We start from the raw sequence: 20,549 nt of genomic DNA on the forward strand, positions 1-20,549 counted from the left end.
TAAATGTAATTAAGTGTAATTAGAGCTTCAAAGGTATATGGTCATGTGGATTCCATTTCCAGAAGTGAGAATATAAACTAAAGTTCAAACTTAATTAATCACAAACCAATATTAATTAGCAAGGTAGAGCCCCCGTCGAGTAAAGATGAACTAATTTAAGGGTTTGATCTACTCGTTTTAATAAGATTAATTTTTAAAATGAAATTTAAGTCTTAATATTAGGTTTTATTAGTTTGGAGATTCATGGAGTGCTTGGTAAATATAATAATTGACAAGTTTTATCACATACTTCTCACTTTTAATTCATCCAATAATGATACACCAAATATATTTTAAATGATGTGATTGACCCCTTCTTATAGTGCGTTATTATTAAATAAAACAGACAGAAAAGTCACACTATCATGTAAAGTCTAATTTGATATGAATTTACAATCTTCATTATTCAACGGTCTCTCACCATTATAGCAATACGAAAGTCTATGATCAAAAATGGTGGACAAGATTTTAGAGTTTAGAACGAGTCTAAAACTATGTCTAATGTTTAACACTAAACATATTGAATAAAGTCACTTGTACAATATATTTGCACAATTTGATTGACAACAAGTGTGTTGAAAAAATTCTGAACATTGATTTTAAAAATAATTTTTCAAATAGATGAATGTGATGTTTGCCAACTTATACATTGTAAATCAATTTGTAAAATACATTGTACAAGTAGCATGATTGAGACACATTAATAGTAGTCCAAGTAGCATCCATCATTACCAAACATCACTTTTTCAAATTTACTAAAATGATTCGGTATGGATTGTGTCAGACTTCCAGAATGGAAATTATCCAGTATACTCCTATCTGGAAAAAAAAAAGTTGAACCCCAACCTTGAGAGCCCAATCGCCCCACCCCTAGAGCTTTATGAGGGAGGTAAATCGCGGGATGTACTCCAATAGGTCAGGGAACAAGAGCTGCATGTACACTGCGTCTACAAGGAGTCCAATTCCATATCTCAGGAATCCGGTACACTCCTATCTAGCATAGTCACAACATGGATAAGCTAGAACATAATCAATTTTTTTGCCTCATATTGGATTAACAACATATAATCAAATAATTTAAGAAAATTCAAAGAAAAATATGTACTCGCATTTTCTATTGCACTCGCAGTGGAATGAAAACTGAATTTGCAGGTAAAAATAGGCTTAGCAAATTGAAAACTGAATTTGCAGGTGAATTGTGATAAATAGAGTTAGCCCTCAAAGCCTTCCGCTGGGCTTGTTTAGCCAAAAAAAACTCTTCTTTGCTTCCTGGGAAATTAAATCAGGTGTCTGATTGGAAGGTGTGTAAGTGTTATGCTCTACATCTAATCAACCTTGGATATAAATACTTTTAATATATAATTAATGCCATTTAATGGCAGATCTATTACTTAATTAATATACAATTAAATTAAATAATAAAGTCCGTAAATTCAAATCTTTGTAATTTTCTAATAACAAGGAGTTGTGATTTTAAGATACAAATTACATATAATTAAATCTTAAATCGTCCGTGATCGTAAGTAATAACGAAATACGGACATCATTATTACGAATAAGACCATCACGTGTGTCATTTCTTACTTGTGAAGTAAGTAGCCGATCTCACAAGTTAAAGTGTGGTGACACTTGAATGGACACGTGGATGTTTTGTTATAGAACAAAACATTGGAGACCCGCCTAGAGATTTCACATGGATAACTATCTGAGTGTCAGTGGTTAATCTCTAACGTTCTGTAGTGGGATTGATCCTTTGATTTGAGGTCGTCATAGTACCTTATATGAGGACAGTCATACTTTGGCGGTATTGGATGTTGCTCTGTCAAAGGCCGCTAATATGACATTGTTCGAGTTGTCAAGAATCATATGAAGGTTGTGAATGACCAATAAAGGATTCGTCACTCTTAGATAGTAAGGAATTATGGTCTGCATTTCATTCAATTAAGTCGATAACGAAATCATTGGTCAATGTGTACTCATAAGTCGAAAATGAGTTTTTGACTTATATTGACTTAATGGTGGAGTGAAAGATATGATCAATAATCGAGATTGACACACTTCCATATTTTATAATTGATCGGATCATACTAACGAAGGGATTACAGTTTCACAGTAAACGAACGAGTTTGGTTTTGGCATACCACGTGACATTTCTCATCACATGTATTGTCCTAACAGATTGCTAGATGTCAATTTGGGACGTCGAGTGTAAATTAGTGATAAATTAAAAGAGTGTTTTAATTTATCAATTTTGATTAGATCAAAATAATATTTCATATTGTTCGGCATCGTAATCGGGAGCCTGATGGGTTGCACACAAAAAAGAATTGGAAGATTATAATTTGTCAGTTAATTAATTTAACAATCGTTAGATAAATTAATTAATGGTTGGATTAATTAATTTACGGACCGAATTTAATTAAATGGGTTACTTAAAAATTGAACCGGGTCAGACCAAGCCTGTTCGGGCTTATATAAACATAATTAGGGTTTTCATAAAATTCGAGATGAACTCGACGTGTGTGAACAAGGTTTGGACCTTGATCGACCCTCCTGATGAGATAAAACTCGTAGGTTGTAAATAGTTTACAATAAAAATGTTGACATGGATGGAAATATCCATACATATAAAGTAAGGTTAGTAGCAAAAGGTTAAGTGTTGACCTTGACGAAACCTTTCGCCTGTAACCATGCTGAAGTTCATTCGAATTTTAATTGCATTAGTTGCATACCGTGACTATGGGTGAAAACAAGTCTCTTGGAGCTGGAATTTTAAATTTAATGGAAAAATCAAAATGTTTGATTTTATCAAATATGACGACGAATTGTGTGTTTACAAGAAGATAATAAAAGCATTGTCGCATTTCTAATATTATAGGAAACGACATCCCTATATTTCAATCATTAAAGTATTTATTTATGAACAATATGAGAAAACAACTTGATCTATAGAGATAGATCTAGAAAATTGTTTAACTCATTCCAATCTATATAGATAAAATCTTGAGAAAATTTTATATGGAGAAATTGGTTCACTCTTAAACGGTGTGTAGAAAAAGTTTCAAATATGAAACAATCGTTGATTCAATAGCGAAAACCTAATATATGATTGCTTCAGAAGCAACAAAGAGTTGTAATGTGGATCAAAATGTTCATTAATGAACTTGAAGTAGTTCCTAATATTGTTGATCACATACCATTGTATTGTAATGACAATAGAGTCATCGCGAAAGCGAAAAAACAAAGGTCTCATCAATGATTCAAATATATATTAAGACAGTATAATCTTATCAGAGAGATAATACATAGAAATGACTAAAGAGAAGAACGAGTTTCCACATTTGACAATATTGCAGATCCACTAACAAAGAGTTGTCGTAGTATAAACATGATCGTTATGTAGACTCTTATGATATTGGATACATAAGTGATTGGATCTAGTGCAAGTGGGAGTTTGTAAGTGTTATGCCCTAAATCCAATCAATCTTGGACATAAATATTTTTAATATATAATTAATGTAATTTAATGACAGATCTATTATTTAATTAATATATAATTAAATTAAATAATAGAGTCCGTAGATTCAAATTTTCATAATTTGCTAATTACAAGGAGTTGTGATTGTGAGATACAAATTACATGTGATTGAATTTTAAATCGTCCATGGTTGTAAGTAATAACGAAATTCGGATATCGTTATTACGGATAGACCATCACATGTGGCATTTCTTACTTGTGAAGTAAGTAGCTGATCTCACAGGCTAAAGTGTGGTGACACATGAATGAATACGTAGATGTTTTGTTATAAAACAAAACATTGGAGACCCGCATAGAGATTCCACATGGATAACTATCTGAGTGTCAGTGGTTAATCTCTAACGTTCGGTAGTGGGATTGACCCTTTGACTTGAGGTCGTCATAGTACCTTATATGAGTACAGTCATGTTTTGACGGTGTTGGATGTTGCTCTGCCAAAGACCGCTAATACGATATCGTTCGGATATGTCAAGAATCGTATGAAAGTTGTGAATGACCAAAAGAGGATTCGTCATCCTTAGATAGTAAGAAATTATTATCTGCATTTCATTCAATTAAATCAATGACGAAATCCTTGGCCAAAGGAGTTTTCGACTTATATTGACTTAATAGTGGAGTGAAAGATATGATCAATAATCGAGATTGACACACTTCCATATTTCATAATTGATCGGATCATATTGATAAAGGGATTACAGTTTCACGGTAAACGAACGAGTTTGGTTGTCATATCACGTGACATTTTTCGTCACATGTATTGTCCTGACACATTGTTAAATGTCAATCTGGGACGGCGAGTGTGAATTGGTGATAAATTAAAATGGTGTTTTAATTTATTAATTTTGATTATATCAAAATGAGTTTTCGCATCGTTATGCATCGTGATCGGGAACCTGATGGGTCGCACACAAAAGAAAATTGGAATATCGCAATTTGTCAATTAATTAATTTAACAATCGTTGGATTTGCTTATTTATAAGCCTGAATTTATTAATTGGATTAATTAATTCACGGATCGAATTTAATTAAATGGGTTAATTAAATATTGGACCGAGTCAGGTCAAGCCCATTCGGGCTTATATAAATATGACTAGAATTTTCAATATCTGTAGAGAATTCATTATTCTTGTTAGCATAAGAAGAAAACCCTAATCCTGCAATCTTATTCTCTATGTGGATCATCGTTAGAGGCTGGACAATTGGACAGCTGTGGATAACAGATTGAAGTTGCTGGAACGAAAAGAATGGCAAAAGGTTTGCAGAATTTTAAAGGTACATCTTTTATCACAATTCTGATCTAAACGCAAAGATGAATCCCGATGGGAATCGAAAATTATTTTAATTTTCCGCTACGCATGTTAAGTAGATTCCCAACAAGGTGTTCTGAAAGGAACCCAGTCCATGGTGGGTGCAGGAAGTGTAGCGCGTGGCCATTCGGTCCCAACGGAAGGTTTTGATTCTGGGTTAGAGCTTTTAGCTTCTATTTGTTTTTTCAGCCTCCTTTGCATTTGGGCTTTCTCTCTTTCTTGAATTGTGTAGTGTTGGAAGGTTGAAGGCCGTCTAGGATGGGACGAAAGTGGCAATGGAGCAACGAGTCTAGGTGAAATTTTAGAGAAGTAATGAGGGAGATAAGTGAATGACAGTGAGAAAAGAGGGAGTTTGAGAGGTGGAGATGAAGTGAAAGTCGGTAACGTGTTCGAAGGTGGCGCAGCCGATGAGGGGTGGCTGTGATGGTGGGATGGTTTTCCCTATTTTTGGTTAAGATGGGGTGGGAAGAATACAAGAAAAGTAGATGTAATTTTTTTATTTTTCTTTTTTATTTAATTTTTTTTATTAAAATTGTAGATTTACTATTTTGCCCTTTGAAATTTTGTCAAATTTATCTGTTTTCGTCAACTAATGGCAAATGGTTGGTTTTAATTTTTTTGGACCCCAACTGCTAATTTACTAAAGGTTAGGGATCTTCGTAGATACAAACTGAAAGTTGGGATAAAGTCGATAAAAAAAGTAAAAGATTAGAGACCGTAGCGACAATTATCATAATAATAAACCTAGACTTAGAAAAACCCGAGGACTTTGGCTTATGATTTGATAATGACCCCCTCATTAATTTCCCATCTTCTATCACATGGACCTTCTTTAAGTCATGGGCAGTTACTTCTATTTAAGCTCCTCCGTCCCTCCTCTCCTCAAAACAAATTCAACCTCTTCTTTTGTCTTACACAATTCCTTAAACTTAAGAAAACCAGTGAAAACAACAAACTCAGAATTCTTGTACCAAAATTTGCAAAATAAAAATGTTTAGTTTTTCAGATACTGGAAGATGTGTTTGGGTTAACGGCCCTGTAATTGTTGGGGCAGGACCTTCAGGTTTGGCTGTGGCAGCTGGCCTTAAAGAACAGGCTGTGCCATTTGTGATTCTTGACAGAGCTGATTGCATTGCTTCTTTGTGGCAAAAATGTACTTATGATCGCCTGAAACTTCATCTCCCCAAACAATTCTGCCAATTGCCTAAATTCCCATTTCCTGATCATTATCCCGAGTACCCCAACAAGAAGCAATTCATTGAATACTTGGAATCTTATGCTAGGCATTTTGATATCAACCCACAGTTTAATGAAACTGTTGAGTCTGCTAAGTACGACGAGGCTTGTAAATTGTGGAGAGTTAAGACTATTTATCCAAATGGATGTGAGGTTGAGTACATTTGCCAATGGCTGGTGGTGGCAACTGGGGAGAATGCCGAACGAGTCGTGCCTGAAATTGAAGGATTGCAGAACTTTGGAGGGGATGTAATTCATGCATGTGATTATAAATCTGGTGAAAATTTCAGAGGGAAGAGAGTTGTTGTCGTGGGATGTGGAAATTCAGGCATGGAAGTGTCTCTTGATCTTTGCCACCATGATGCTAAACCTTCAATGGTTGTTCGAAGTTCGGTGAGTAATTTATACAAACAAAGTCGTCCATTTTCTCCCAAGAAAAATTTCTAATGAGGTTTTGGGTATTTTTCCAGGTTCATGTATTGCCAAGAGAAGTATTTGGGAAATCAACATTTGAACTGGCGATGTCTATGCTAAAGTGGCTACCACTTTGGCTTGTTGACAAGATTTTGCTAGTTTTGGCATGGATGATTCTTGGAAACATTGAGAAATGCGGACTGAAACGCCCGTCTGTCGGTCCATTGGAGCTAAAGAACACACAGGGAAAAACTCCTGTTCTAGACATAGGTGCACTTGAAAAAATTAAATCCAGGGAAATCAAAGTGGTCCCTGGAATCAAGAAGTTCTCATGTGGAATGGTAGAGTTTGTTAATGGTGAAAAGCTCGAAATTGATGCAGTTGTTATGGCTACTGGATATCGCAGCAATGTTCCATACTGGCTACAGGTGAGAAAAAGTTTCCAGTTTTGGATTCAGTCACACTATGAAAGTTTGTAAATTTTAAGAAATTCGATTCTTAAATATAAAGCTGATTTGTTTTTTCATTGTTTTAGGAAAGTGAATTCTTCTCCAAGAATGGATTCCCAAAGGCCCCATTTCCGAATGGATGGAAAGGAAAAGAAGGATTATATGCAGTTGGATTTACAATGAGAGGGCTATCTGGTGCATCTGCTGATGCAATGAAAATATCAAAAGATATTGGCAAAGTTTGGAAAGAAGATTTGAATCAGAAAAAACAAAAAGTCCCTACTCATAGAAGATGCATTTCGACATTTTGATCGGGCGAGCCTCGAGGTTTTCTTATTATTTCTATTCTTTCTTTCTTTCTTTCAGACACAGATGAGATGTTAACTTCTTGTTCTTTAATCTTGTCTGGTGTTGTCAAGTTCGACTATTAATGATGTATACAAAGAAATCAGATAGCATTAAGATTAGCCCTCTCCAAGAAAGCCCAATTGTGATGTTTGTGGGCATTTTGTGTGTACTTGAATGATGAGGCTTTTTCCTTTTCATTTTTACCGCAAATTATATGTAGAGTTGTATCAATTCCAATGGGAAAAATGTCATTTCTTCTACATTTGTAAATTTGCACAACTTCTTATAAGCTGAAGTTTCATGTTATTTTAGCCTATAGTGCATGGAAAAATGTCTATCAAACAACAAAACTATTCCCGTTCCTCAAAAAAAATAAGAGAGACGTATCGCAAAAGAAGGGAATAGTAATGAATAATTACAATATATCTTGTGCAGAACTAGAAAAAGGTGTTATTCATGATCTCAATAAAAAATAATAATAATAATAAATAGAGGAGTAAGAGGGGGATGTAAACCCAATTTATACTATCGAGTTAGTATTTAAATATTCATTTTTTTACGAGCTACTTTTAGATAGAATTAAATGACAAAAACTAAGATTAGATAGCCAAGTATAAGTTTTCTAACATAATCTTTACTTTGTTTTTGTATTCGTATAATTAGCAAAACGATAGCATTCTTCCATCACAAAGATGTAAAAAAATTACAAGGATTCAACAGTAGAGTGATAATGTTGTTTCTCATTCATTTTAATGAATTTTCTAGAATTTGACTCCGCATCACTGAAGCTTTCAGTCGCACACTTGAATGTGTACAAGTTCTAATCGTCGTATGGTCATTTACGTCAATATTACAGTAGCCGTCTCTATAATCGAATCATATCATTATTTTCTTCCCCTTTCTACAATTTCTTTTCCAATAAATTGAGACGGTCCATCCTATGATCATCAACTTGCCAGTTGACATCAATCATGATTCATGGATGAATGAAGTTTGTAATAACCAGTAATTCCTCGTAAACCATAATGCATATTCATGTATAATTCAAAACACATTTAAGAAAGGCAAAAAATAAAAAAATACATGGGCCGAAGTTGGGTTTACAAAAATTGAACCCGACCCAGGATTCAAATTCAATAAGGGTGCGTTTGGTTGTCAATTTCTTTAAATAAAAATGTTTTTTTCCACCATAATTCTCACTTTTGTGTTATTTGATTGTCACTTTTTTACTTTTAGTAACGTGACCATATTTTTTTCAAAATTAAGGAAAATATTTTTTTTAGAAAAAATAGGATTTTATTTTTTAGAAAATTCATCTCTATTTCTTTCTCTTTCATCTACCCACCAATAAAAAATGTACAAGTGTAATATTTTTTAGATTGAAAATTAAATAAATCAAACTCATTTAATAATAATTTTCATACAAATAAATTTTAGATAGTTGAATTGTTTAAAGTTTAATTTCATATTTGTAATCAAACGCACCATAATTGTTTATTTTTTATTTGAAGCCCAGTGGGTGCAGCATAACCCTGACCCATAACCAAGCCACATGCAACACAATATAAATTAATAATGCATTATTTAAAGGAAATTAGAAACAAAATTGGAGTAATAATTTATTATTTAAACGAAATTAGAAATTACAATAAAAGGACTTTCCGTAAAATTTACAATGGTATATAAATGAAACCCTAGATGCCAAAATCCCTGGCTATTACATTTCACCACCTCTAATTGAGATCAGGCTATCAGGGCGATTTAAGCTTCTACTTGAATTCACTGTGCAAATCTTAGAATATAGAATTCACTTCAAAGGTTCGTGAATTTTTGCTTCTGAATTTTTTTTTATTCGAATTCTTTTTGCTCGAGTAATTATATGGTTTCTGGATTTTACCTTCGCGATTTGTCATGGAATACCAGCAATTGACTTTCGTGAAGTGGGCATGCTGTTATTAGTATATAGGCCTTTCCGAGTTTTATCCTATGGAATTTTTTGTGCGTGTGATTATATGGTGTTCGTTGATTTTAGTATCTTAATTATGTTATCCATTTTTTTTTCTGGAGTTTTTGTCATGGAATACAACTAATTAGCTTTGTGTGTAGCGAGTATGTTGATTTGATATTAGCTGTATATCAACTGACCCAAGTTTGGGCGTTGTGAATTTTGTTTGTGATTATATTGTGTTCATGTTGATTTTGATAACTTAATGATAATTTTCTTTTCCCCAAGGAATACAAGAACTCAAATTTTGTGTAGTGCTGTAGCGTGCAGGTTGATATTAGCTGTATATCAACTCTCTCGACCTTGGGCATGAATTATTATTATTTTTTTTTCGGTTCCTTTATTTATTTATTTATATTTTTATTTTTATGGCGTTTGTGTCAATTTTGGTGGCTTACTAATTGTTTTGTTTTGGTGTCGTGTAATACAAGAAATCAACTTTTGTGCAGTGGACATGTTAATATTAGATGTTTACCAGTTATCTTTAATTTGAGGAATTGGGGGTCAAATCATAACGAAACTTTTAGCCGAATAATTAAATTAAAGGTGCTTCTTTGTGTATTTATCAGTTTGCTTAAGAAATGTAAAACTGGAAGCTGTCTAAGAACTGAATAAATAATTCTGAGGTGTGTGAGATGATACACTGCAACTTCTGTGAAGACTTTATGGCTATTACTGAACATGGGTTAGGACAAGGGATTGAATTGCCTAATTTGGATTTCGTTAAACATGATAAATAAGTTACTGTAATCTATATATTTATTGGAAAATTCCACGAGTTCCAAATCCTTGGTTTGGATAGAATTGGAGAATTTCCTGTCTTTGCCATAAAAACTAGAGGACCAAGTGCAATCTATGTTTTAGAAACTAATCTGGCACTAGATGGGAGGGAATTTTTTTTATTTTTTATTTTAGGCAGTAGGAGCGAAAAACCTGTATATCTTCAAATTTCTAAATAACTAAGGGTGCATTTGATTGACAATATTTTTCATGAAAAATATTATTTTTCCATCCAAATTTTTACTTTTGTGCTGTTTGATTGATATTTTTTTCATGGAAAATGTTTTTCTACTTTTAGTCACATGATTATATTTTCTTTGAAAACAAGGAAAACATCCTCTTTAGAGAGGGTAAGTTTTTATTTTCGAAGTAATTCTCTCGCTCTCTCTCTCTCATCTATTCATCAATTAAAAATGAGCAAGTATAACATTTTTAAGGTTGAAAATTAAATCAATCAAACACATTTAATCAACAATTTCCATGAAAATAAATTCTAGGCAATGCAAACTTACAATCAAACATAACCTAAGTAGTAAAGTCCCGCATGGAAAATTTAGGCATGTGGTGCATTCACGAACCCAGGCAGATGGCAGAAAATTCAGGCTGAATATACTTCTGGAAGTGGTTGAGATTGGTTCATGTTAATGTCATTTTTTCGTAGAATTATGAACTATTCAATTGTAATCTTTTAGTTGCCAGCTGGAAAACTGATCTTGCTTTATCACTTTCCTCTCAAGATAGTCTAGCTGGAAGCCAACGTAAATTGGAGTCTAATTGATTTTTTTCTTCACTGTTATCTATTTCATGTCTGCTGACTACTTATTCTGCTTTTACTTGTATGATGATAATATCCACTCTCATTATTCGAAGAAAGAATAAAATATTTTCTTATGCGTCACATGCCAAAATTTAGGTCGATAGATTTTACCTTTTCTGTGTTGTGTGTGTATTTTGAGGTGTGGTCTTGCACATTTAAACAGTTTAGTTTCAGCATATTGAAGAGCACTTGTCTGATTTTTAACGTGCCATCACAACATTCTCTGTTGACCGTTTGTTGTGACTGATTAGCCGCCGCAATGGGAAAGAAAAAACCGGATGATGCTGGAAATAATACAAAAGCCAAATCGAGCAGTAAAGAGAAGCTCTCGGTCTCTGCAATACTTGCCAGCATGGACGAGAAGTCTGATAAATCAAGGAAAGGGTCTTCTATGTCAAGCTCTACTTCTAACAAGCCAAAATCCAAAGCACCTCCAAAAGCATCATCGTATACTGATGATATTGATCTCCCTCCTTCCGATGATGAAGATGATGTTGAGGAAGAGCAACAACAGAACGAGGTTCACAAGCAGCCAAGCAGGCATAATAGAAGTGATGGAAAGCCTCTTGAAATCGCCGCAAGTGACAAAGAGTTGAAGAAACGAGAGAAGAAGGATATGTTTGCCTTACAAGCTGCTGAGCTAGCCAAACGGGAGGCCCTCAAGGATGATCGTGATGCTTTTACTGTTGTAATTGGTAGCCGGGCTTCTACTCTTGATGGACAAGACGATGCCGATGCCAATGTCAAAGATATAACAATTGATAACTTCTCTGTGTCTGCTCGCGGCAAGGAACTCTTGAAGAATGCATCGGTGAAGATATCTCATGGCAAGAGGTATGGATTGGTTGGACCAAATGGGATGGGTAAGTCTACCCTATTGAAACTCCTTGCTTGGAGAAAGATACCGGTACCTAAAAACATAGATGTACTTTTGGTTGAACAAGAGGTCGTTGGTGATGATAGAACAGCACTTCAAGCAGTTGTTTCAGCCAATGAAGAACTTGTCAAGATTCGACAAGAGGTTGCATCTTTGCAAAATATATCTGCTGACACCAAAGAAGAGAATGAAGATGATGATCATGATGGGGATGACGTGGGTGAGAAGCTTGCTGAATTATATGAAAAGTTGCAGCTGCTGGGTTCAGATGCTGCAGAGGCTCAGGCTTCGAAAATTCTTGCTGGATTGGGTTTCACTACAAAGATGCAGGGCCGTGCTACTAAGTCCTTTAGTGGTGGTTGGAGGATGAGAATTTCTTTGGCCAGGGCACTTTTTGTTCAGCCAACTCTGTTGTTACTGGATGAACCCACTAATCATCTTGACCTGAGAGCTGTTCTCTGGTTAGAAGAGTACTTGACCCGCTGGAAGAAAACCCTTGTTGTTGTTTCACATGATCGGGATTTTCTTAATACTGTTTGCAATGAAATTATTCATCTTCATGACATGAAACTCCATTTCTATCGCGGAAATTTCGACGATTTTGAAAGTGGATATGAGCAGCGTCGTAAAGAGATGAACAAGAAGTTTGAAATTTATGACAAGCAGGTGAAGGCTGCTAGGAGGTCGGGTAATCGTGCTCAGCAGGAGAAGGTTAAGGATCGAGCAAAATTTGCTGCTGCCAAGGAAGCATCTAAGAACAGGTCTAAGGGAAAGGTTGATGAAGATGAGCCCATGCAAGAGGCACCTCAGAAATGGCGAGATTATACTGTGGAGTTCCATTTTCCTGAACCCACTGAGCTAACTCCTCCACTTCTGCAGCTAATTGAAGTTAGTTTCAGTTATCCAAACCGAGAGGATTTTAAACTCTCCAATGTGGATGTTGGCATTGATATGGGGACTCGTGTTGCTATTGTTGGGCCCAACGGAGCTGGGAAGTCTACCTTGCTCAACCTTCTTGCTGGTGACTTGGTTCCAACAGAGGGTGAAGTGCGGAGGAGTCAGAAATTGAGGATTGGTAGATACTCGCAACACTTTGTGGATCTACTAATAATGAATGAAACACCAGTTCAATATCTTCTCCGTCTTCATCCTGATCAAGAGGGACTCAGTAAACAGGAGGCAGTTCGTGCAAAGCTTGGAAAGTTTGGACTCCCCAGCCATAACCACCTAACCCCAATTGCCAAATTGTCTGGAGGGCAGAAAGCCCGGGTGGTCTTCACTTCCATTTCCATGTCTAAACCACACATTCTGCTGTTAGACGAGCCAACAAATCATTTAGATATGCAGAGCATTGATGCACTGGCAGATGCACTTGACGAGTTCACTGGGGGAGTTGTTCTAGTCAGTCATGATTCTAGACTTATATCGCGTGTTTGTGAAGATGAAGAAAAAAGTGAAATATGGCTGGTTGACAATGGCACAGTTGAGACCTTCCCAGGCTCATTCGAGGAGTACAAGGAGGAGCTTATCAAGGAGATCAGACAAGAAGTTGACGCTTAACGTGATATGTATTCCAGGTATAATATTTCTGATAAATAATATTTTTCTATCGTTTATTTTAACAATATTATATAAGCAATTGAATTTTCGCTAGTGTAATTGCCGCCATCTGTTTTAGTTTTAATTTTACAAATAACCAACTTTCTTTTAGTTGTCATTTCAGCTTGTAAGTTGTAAGCAAAATCATTTTTAATTATTTCTAGTTTCATCTATTTCCTTTTTTCTTGACTGAGCTGAAAAGATATTCATGTTTCTATCATCTGGAACTTGTGAAGTAGATAATCAAATATTGTCTTCCTTTTTATATCATATATTCATTCTTTGATAGTTGATAAATCGATGGATAGGTTGCCTCTTTCGAGTTTCTGTTGATTGTTTGTACTTGTTCATCAGTAATTTTTGAAAATTTTGATCTCTGGGTGTTCCATTCTAGGAGAGTATTTTTATCTGCATTTTATATATATTGGGCAATATGGCTATTTTGATCTCTCTGGGTTCTCCATTCTAGGAGAGTATTTTTATCTGCATTTTATATATATTGGGCAATATGGCTTGACGGGACTGGGACGATATAGGAAGAGATGGATATCCTCGTCTTTGATTTTGTGTTCTTATAGGTACTTGTATTTGCGAGTACTTGACCCATGATAGAATAATGAATGGGATTTAACTTCTTTTTATTCATTACAAACCCCCATTTAAATATGTCGAACCTTCCCTACCAAACATGCCATCAAGTATCTGACGTCCGTACTCCACAGTCTGCATAATATAGCCTGATATCAACAATTAGCATGTATTGATTTCTGCTAGTGGTCCCACTGAAATTAGAGCCACTTGATTGTTAAATTATTTAGGGACTAATACTGTTATTACTTTTTATTCTTTTTTCAGGGAAAATTTATATAGCACTTTGTTTAAAAGAAGGTTACTTGCAGTTTCTGAATCAAAGTGGCGTCAAAACTGTGTAACTTGTAGAGGTGTCAAAATGGGTGGGGGCTAGACAAAGCCTCCATGGCCGACGAGTGAAAATTGGTGCAATCCTGCCCGTGCTATATTTTTTATTACATAATTTCGTATAAACAAAAATGAATATAGAAACTGTATTTTGATATATTGGTACTTTTTGTTATATAGTAAGGCATATTTAGTTAGTTTAATAATTTAAGATTTTTAAAATGCTTATTATTCGATTAATAATTTAAAATATGTCCAAATTATTTAGTGAAGTAGTGGCAATGTTGTTTCTATATTTAGCCAGTTTTTATTTAAAATATTTTAAATTAGAACAAAAAGATTCAATGTTCACTACATTTAAAAAATAATTTCTATTAGTATTGATTTAAATGGAGAATAAATCGTTATTTACATTCACTATTTTTATATATACAACCACTTTTAATTATATTACATTTTCAACCTTACATAAATTTAATTAAATATACGTATAAAATTAAATAAAAATTTATCACTTTAAAGTCATTCATTAATATCTCTTTTCATTAAATTCTTTTGAATTATTTTTTTAGTTATTATTATTATTAATTTTTTGCATTCATTATTTTACTCAAATGAATTTACAGCCATCGATGATTATGATAACATTCCACAACTTCTTTCATAACAACATTAAAATTTTCAGCCCCAACACAATATAGCTTGACCTATCGAAACTTTGCAATTATGGACATAGTGTAGGTGGGAACCGGACGACGTCATGGATGCTCCACCCAATATAAATTGTTATTATGTATGCAGTATCTAAATTTTTATGTGGGTTATGTTACAAATACATCTGGGTTTACATAATGGTCAAGTGACATTTTATCATTGAAGTGTGAAAAAACAGTTTTTTTTTTTTTTCCATTAATCGATGATGAAATACCACTTGGGGATTATATATACTAGTGTGTGAACTTGATGTACATGTATAATAATTCTCTAGATGCCAAAGGCAGATGTTTGAACAATCGTATTCATGCATGCACAATTGTCATTGTATACACATATGCCCTCTTTTTTTTTTTTTTTTTCAAACAGGGTTCACGGAGGTGCTCTGATATTCCACATTTTTTTCGCTCGTTCATGTAAGTTTTGAATAATTGTAAGAAAAAGACATCACACTAATTATTGGTGGACGTTTGTATATGAAATAGGTTTTGATCAATTCTTAATTATTTATGTGGAAATTATTATTTGGTGAATGGAAATTAAGTCAAATTTAAGTTACTTAAATACCTGAATTGTTGGAAATTACATAAATATTATGGAATATTCTATAAATTATTTGGTTGAAATTGTGTGTTTTTCCATATGGAAGATTGTGACTTTTGGCATTATTATTTTTCAATAAATGTGTCTTGTCAAATATAGAGACTAATTACAATAGTTGTATCTCTTCCATATATTGTGTCTTTTGAGACAAATTTTTTCAACATTTATACATGGACTCTACGTGATTGTTTTCATTCATTCATTCACTTCGTGATTGAATGATACTAATATATATTTACTTCAAAATTCTGCATTTATCTTGGGAGACAAGTGCCAAAAAATCGTTAGCACCTTTGTGGGCATTATCTTCTTAAGAAGAAATAGTCAAATTCTTGCTTAAGCTATTATCATTCTATTTTATTCCATTCATTATGTAAGTTGGAATTCTGTCCAACTATTTATTCATTGCAAAAAAATAAAAAATAAATAAAAAATAAAAAAAATTGAATATAAATTATTGCATGATAAAATCAATTTTTTTTCAACAATTTTAAGACGATAATGTGCTTATTATATTCTCTGAAGTGAAAGGTTATGAGCTTTCGAGAAATCACTTCAATAAAAAAGAGGTTGTCATGGAATTCTAAATGTCTAGACTACTTAATGGACAGGTTTAAATCAATACCAGTTTTATAGGCTGTTGAAAATTTCTACATTATGCAATTCTCAACTTCAATCGGTGCTATGCAGTTTTATTCATGTCTTCTTCTTTTTTATTATTATTATGGGGCTATGCTAATTGTGCCATTTCTTCTTCATGGTAATTACCAACGAGTCTATCTATTCATTTTAAGTTTGCCTATTTTTCATGAAATGTGCGCCCACTTATCTTTTTGAATATTACACTAACTTTGGTTGATATAATTCCTGCGTAATGATGATAGCCTCAATTAATTTGATGAAATTATGTAAGATGATTTGTGCAAAGTGAAGATAATATTATATTATCAGGTTATTAACATTGCACAATTGGAGTGTGTTTACGTACTATGACAAAATGTGATTTTGGTCCATGAATTTAGGAATGCAATTGCCATATAAGACTTGGATTCCAATAGTTAATTTGTTTTGTGTTTATTCATTTTTCAAAATTATATGATAAATAAGGCGAGGAAATGCCTTATTGTTTGAAATGAAATGATGCAACATCTCGTGAAATGCCACAAGATTAATAAGTTGCTTACATTCAACGAAGTTGCAATTCTTAAGCATCAAGATGTTTAGCCTTCTTCAATTATGCTTTGAAAGCATTGTTGGTCCATGTCTTGACTTTGGTCAATTTGTATTATCAAATTAAAGATAGTTTGATTGAAGAACGTGATGGGATGCAATTTCGAATGAAATTGTCTTTTCATTTGGGTTATTTGTGAGTTGATGATCGCAAATTTGAAAGTATTTGGACTTTTACGAATCATTTGATATGAACGAATTGACTTTAAAAAGTTGATGAACTCTAAGTTCAAGAATAACCTAAATATGTGGGGATTATTATTAATTCTTGCGAACTTATATTGAAAGTTTAAGATGTGTGGATGCAACATTACTAGTTGCACATGTATATCTCATTGAGGAATTGTGAGAGTAACTTATTTTAAAATTTACATTTTCTTACACCTTATAAGTCATAGAAATTTATTCTATGAATGTGAAAAGGTAGAAAATCCTTATACTAATTTTAGATGTATCAGGATGATTCACATACGTGTCATGCCTAAATTAGAAATGGTTAAAATGGGACAAAAGTTGATTATTACATTTGTTTGGGATATGCAATAGTAATTATTGAGATATTTTGAAGAATATTAATAAGTTAAATTACATTGTAGTTGATATTGGTTCAATGTAAGTGGAATACCCATGGTTTGAAATCCACTAGTTAAATGTTTGACTAGTGCAATAATATGTTAGAAATCCTACAAATATATTGGTGGACAATATAGCTTTAGATAAAGCCAATGAGAAGCACGTGGCTTCATGAGAGAATTTCTTTGTTGATGACAATTTGTGTGAATCGTTCAATAAGATACCGAGTCACTTGTAATCGTAAGTCTATAAATATGTGTCATAGATATAATATTACAAGAACTTGATCTCATTAGTTCAAACTCGTGGATCCATTAAGAGATTTACCAAGAGATCAAGTATACATCATATTAAAGGGAATATGCTTAAAGTCTACTATGTAAGAATATTTGTTATAGTAACCCAATCTTGTTGACTGAAGATCCCAAAATCTTGGTTTAATAGGACAACTTAACTATGAAGATTCAATGAGCACTTGGAGTTAAATTCCTAGCTATACCTATGAAAAGAAAAATGTTATTTGCATAAAGTTTTATTTAAGTTATACTTTTAATGATTTCTATATCTTAGACAAACCAAGTAGGGGTATGGCAGGTACTCTTAATAGGAGATCACCTATATAAGTATGAAGTGAGATCACTTTATATGAGAATGTTTCAGGCTTGAATTCTCTAAAACGTTTATGAAACTCAAGCGTTATTTAGGCCAAAATGAACGCAACGGTGAGAACTCGAAAATGTTAGTGAAGTTATTATGTAAATACTATTGTTTTGGTTTACATCAACGGCTGAAAATTCAAAACATCGCGTTCACGATTAGCCAAGTATATCCGATAGTATTTCATTATGGAAAGGTCAAACCCATAAGGTACACATCCAGAGTCAATAGCTTTTCCGCTTGAAATCTTTTTAGCGTCTGCATAATCATTTGCATGGGGATTGTTGAAAATTTGTATATGAAATTGGTTTTTATCAATTCTTAATTGTTTAAGTGAAAATTGTTATTTGGTGAATGAAAAATTAAACCAATTTGAAGTCACTTAAATACTTGAATTGTTGAAAATTATGTAGAATATTGTGAATTATTCTAGAAATTATTTGGCCGAAAATGTATACTTTTCTATATGGAGGATTGCGACTGTTAGCATTATTATTTTCAATAGACGTGTCTTTTCAAATATAGAAACTAATCTCAATAGTTGTTTCTCTTTCATAGGTCGTGTGCTTGGAGACAAACATTTTCAACATTTATATGCAGATCCTATGTGTTTATTTTCATTCATCCATTCACTTCATGATTGCATTATTATACTAATGCATATTTACTTCAAAACTTTACATTTATTTGGAGTCAAGTCTAATATAAATAGGGTTTAATACATAAGTAGGTTCGATTGTCTATGTGATTTAGAGTACTCCTCTTATGTGACGTGATAATTTTATTTGGGGAAACAAGTGTCGAAAAATCATTAGCATCCAAGCGAGACATTATTGTCTTAAGAAGAAAGAGTCAAACTCTTGTCTCGACCATTATCATTCTATTTTATTCCGTTCATAATATAAGTCAAAATTTTGTCCAATTGTTTATTCGTTGCAAAAAGATTATTTTGAATATAAATTATTGCACGGTAAAATAAAAAAAAAATCCAACAAATTATCCATTAGGATGGGTGGGGACATATGATTCTATATCATTGTAAACATTGCTTCACGTGGAGAGATGATAGGTTAAATTTGTGAATAGTTTAAAAGGCTAGAAAACAAAATATTTCAAAATCATATCTCCTTTGTATGATTTCACTTGATTGACTAAGCGACAAGTAATAATAATTCTCACTAATTATTATTATAACAGATAAAAACATTCCAATCTTGCATTTGTATTGGAGATCTAGATGATATAAATTAATTTCTATAATTAAGAATTGAAAATCTTTTTGAAGAGTTCAGGAGGCTTAAGTGCCAGAAAGAAATAAAATTGCTCTTGAACTGAATTTAGAATTCTACTCCTAGTCTTCCTAGGGAACCAAACTAATTTTCGGATTTGGAATCTGAGAATGAAATTACAAGGAAAGCTGAAGAAGAAAAAGAGAACAAAGAGGATAATAAATTAAGGTCTGGTTCGAAAACATTTGAGTAGCGATTCATCAAAGAGTGAAATTAAGTCGGAGCCTGAGCCGCTTTCAAGGAAGAAGGGGAAGTGCAGAAAGTCGAGTCATCAGTGAACTCACACAGTAATTGGAATAGATTTAAATGAGTTGAGATTTGTTATCGTTCAACGTGCTGTCTAGCAATAATTTATTGATACATCATTTTATACATATTTGAAAGCACAAGTAACGGTGAGAGAAAAGTAGGACGTTAATTTAAAATAATATATCAATGAATAGTTGGATGGATAGCAATTGGACGGTCTATTTTGGACAGCAAATCTCAACTAGATTTGCGTTTAGAGATGAATATATAAAAGTGGTGTGGATGTCTATTATTTAAATGAATGAATTTAGCCCCTGTTTCATTCCCATTCTTTTGCCATAAAAATGAAAATTATGATCGTTATTCATCACATTAAGCAATCATCTTTGACTTTCTATATTTTGTGTGGATTCCATAACGACTATATTTTTCATTCTCATTTTTACAAAATGGTTATCAAACGGGACCTTAATAAAGATAATATTTAAATATGATGTAGATGTAGATGTAAATAGTAATTTTAAGGCCCTATTTGTGCCCTTTAATTTGAAAAAGTGTATTATTGAATAGTAATTGATATTGAAATGTGAGTTTTAAAAGGAAGAATTTTTTATTTATTTATGTGTATTATTATTTTAATGAAGAATTTGTGGTTGAAAATAAGTACTGTAAAAAAAATAATGAAATAAAATGGTTAACAAACAAAGGCTTAAATTTTAGAAAAAAGCTCCTTGCATAGACCCATTTGCGCAAGGTCTGTACGGGGCTGTCACATGGGAGTGGACCCCACATGTAGCATAGCTATAAATTTTAATTGGGATAAACTTAGAATGAGATAGATATATAAATATTGTGGATGGAAATAGCGATACTCTTAATTTATTATTTGTTTTTAATCCAGTAGATT

General features: G+C 33.1%; 2 protein-coding genes across 2 annotated transcripts; both read left to right on the forward strand.

Annotated features, from left to right (window-relative positions):
- Positions 1-5,874: 5,874 nt before the first annotated feature.
- Positions 5,875-7,445, forward strand: LOC111394048 (probable indole-3-pyruvate monooxygenase YUCCA9). Its single transcript, XM_023019831.1, has 3 exons — positions 5,875-6,513; positions 6,591-6,962; positions 7,070-7,445. The coding sequence occupies exons 1-3, from the start codon at positions 5,875-5,877 to the stop codon at positions 7,292-7,294; spliced, it is 1,236 nt and encodes a 411-aa protein (XP_022875599.1). The 3' UTR covers positions 7,295-7,445.
- A 1,552-nt stretch (positions 7,446-8,997) lies between these two features.
- Positions 8,998-14,533, forward strand: LOC111393332 (ABC transporter F family member 4). Its single transcript, XM_023018824.1, has 3 exons — positions 8,998-9,149; positions 11,185-13,387; positions 14,265-14,533. Exon 2 carries the CDS (start codon positions 11,193-11,195, stop codon positions 13,368-13,370), a length of 2,178 nt encoding a protein of 725 aa, XP_022874592.1. The 5' UTR covers positions 8,998-9,149; positions 11,185-11,192; the 3' UTR covers positions 13,371-13,387; positions 14,265-14,533.
- The last annotated feature ends 6,016 nt before the right edge of the window (positions 14,534-20,549 follow it).

The sequence above is a fragment of the Olea europaea genome, chromosome 4 (genome assembly GCF_002742605.1).
Source record: "Olea europaea var. sylvestris chromosome 4, O_europaea_v1, whole genome shotgun sequence".
Taxonomy (NCBI): Eukaryota; Viridiplantae; Streptophyta; class Magnoliopsida; order Lamiales; family Oleaceae; genus Olea; species Olea europaea.

Bases quoted from the DNA above. Each gene is read 5' to 3' on its own strand.
- LOC111393332 (XM_023018824.1), top strand. From the start codon at position 11,193: ATGGGAAAGAAAAAACCGGATGATGCTGGAAATAATACAAAAGCCAAA.
- LOC111394048 (XM_023019831.1), top strand. From the start codon at position 5,875: ATGTTTAGTTTTTCAGATACTGGAAGATGTGTTTGGGTTAACGGCCCT. The intron at 6,514-6,590 runs GTGAGTAATTTA...GTATTTTTCCAG, and splicing joins CAATGGTTGTTCGAAGTTCG to GTTCATGTATTGCCAAGAGA. The intron at 6,963-7,069 runs GTGAGAAAAAGT...TCATTGTTTTAG, and splicing joins ATGTTCCATACTGGCTACAG to GAAAGTGAATTCTTCTCCAA.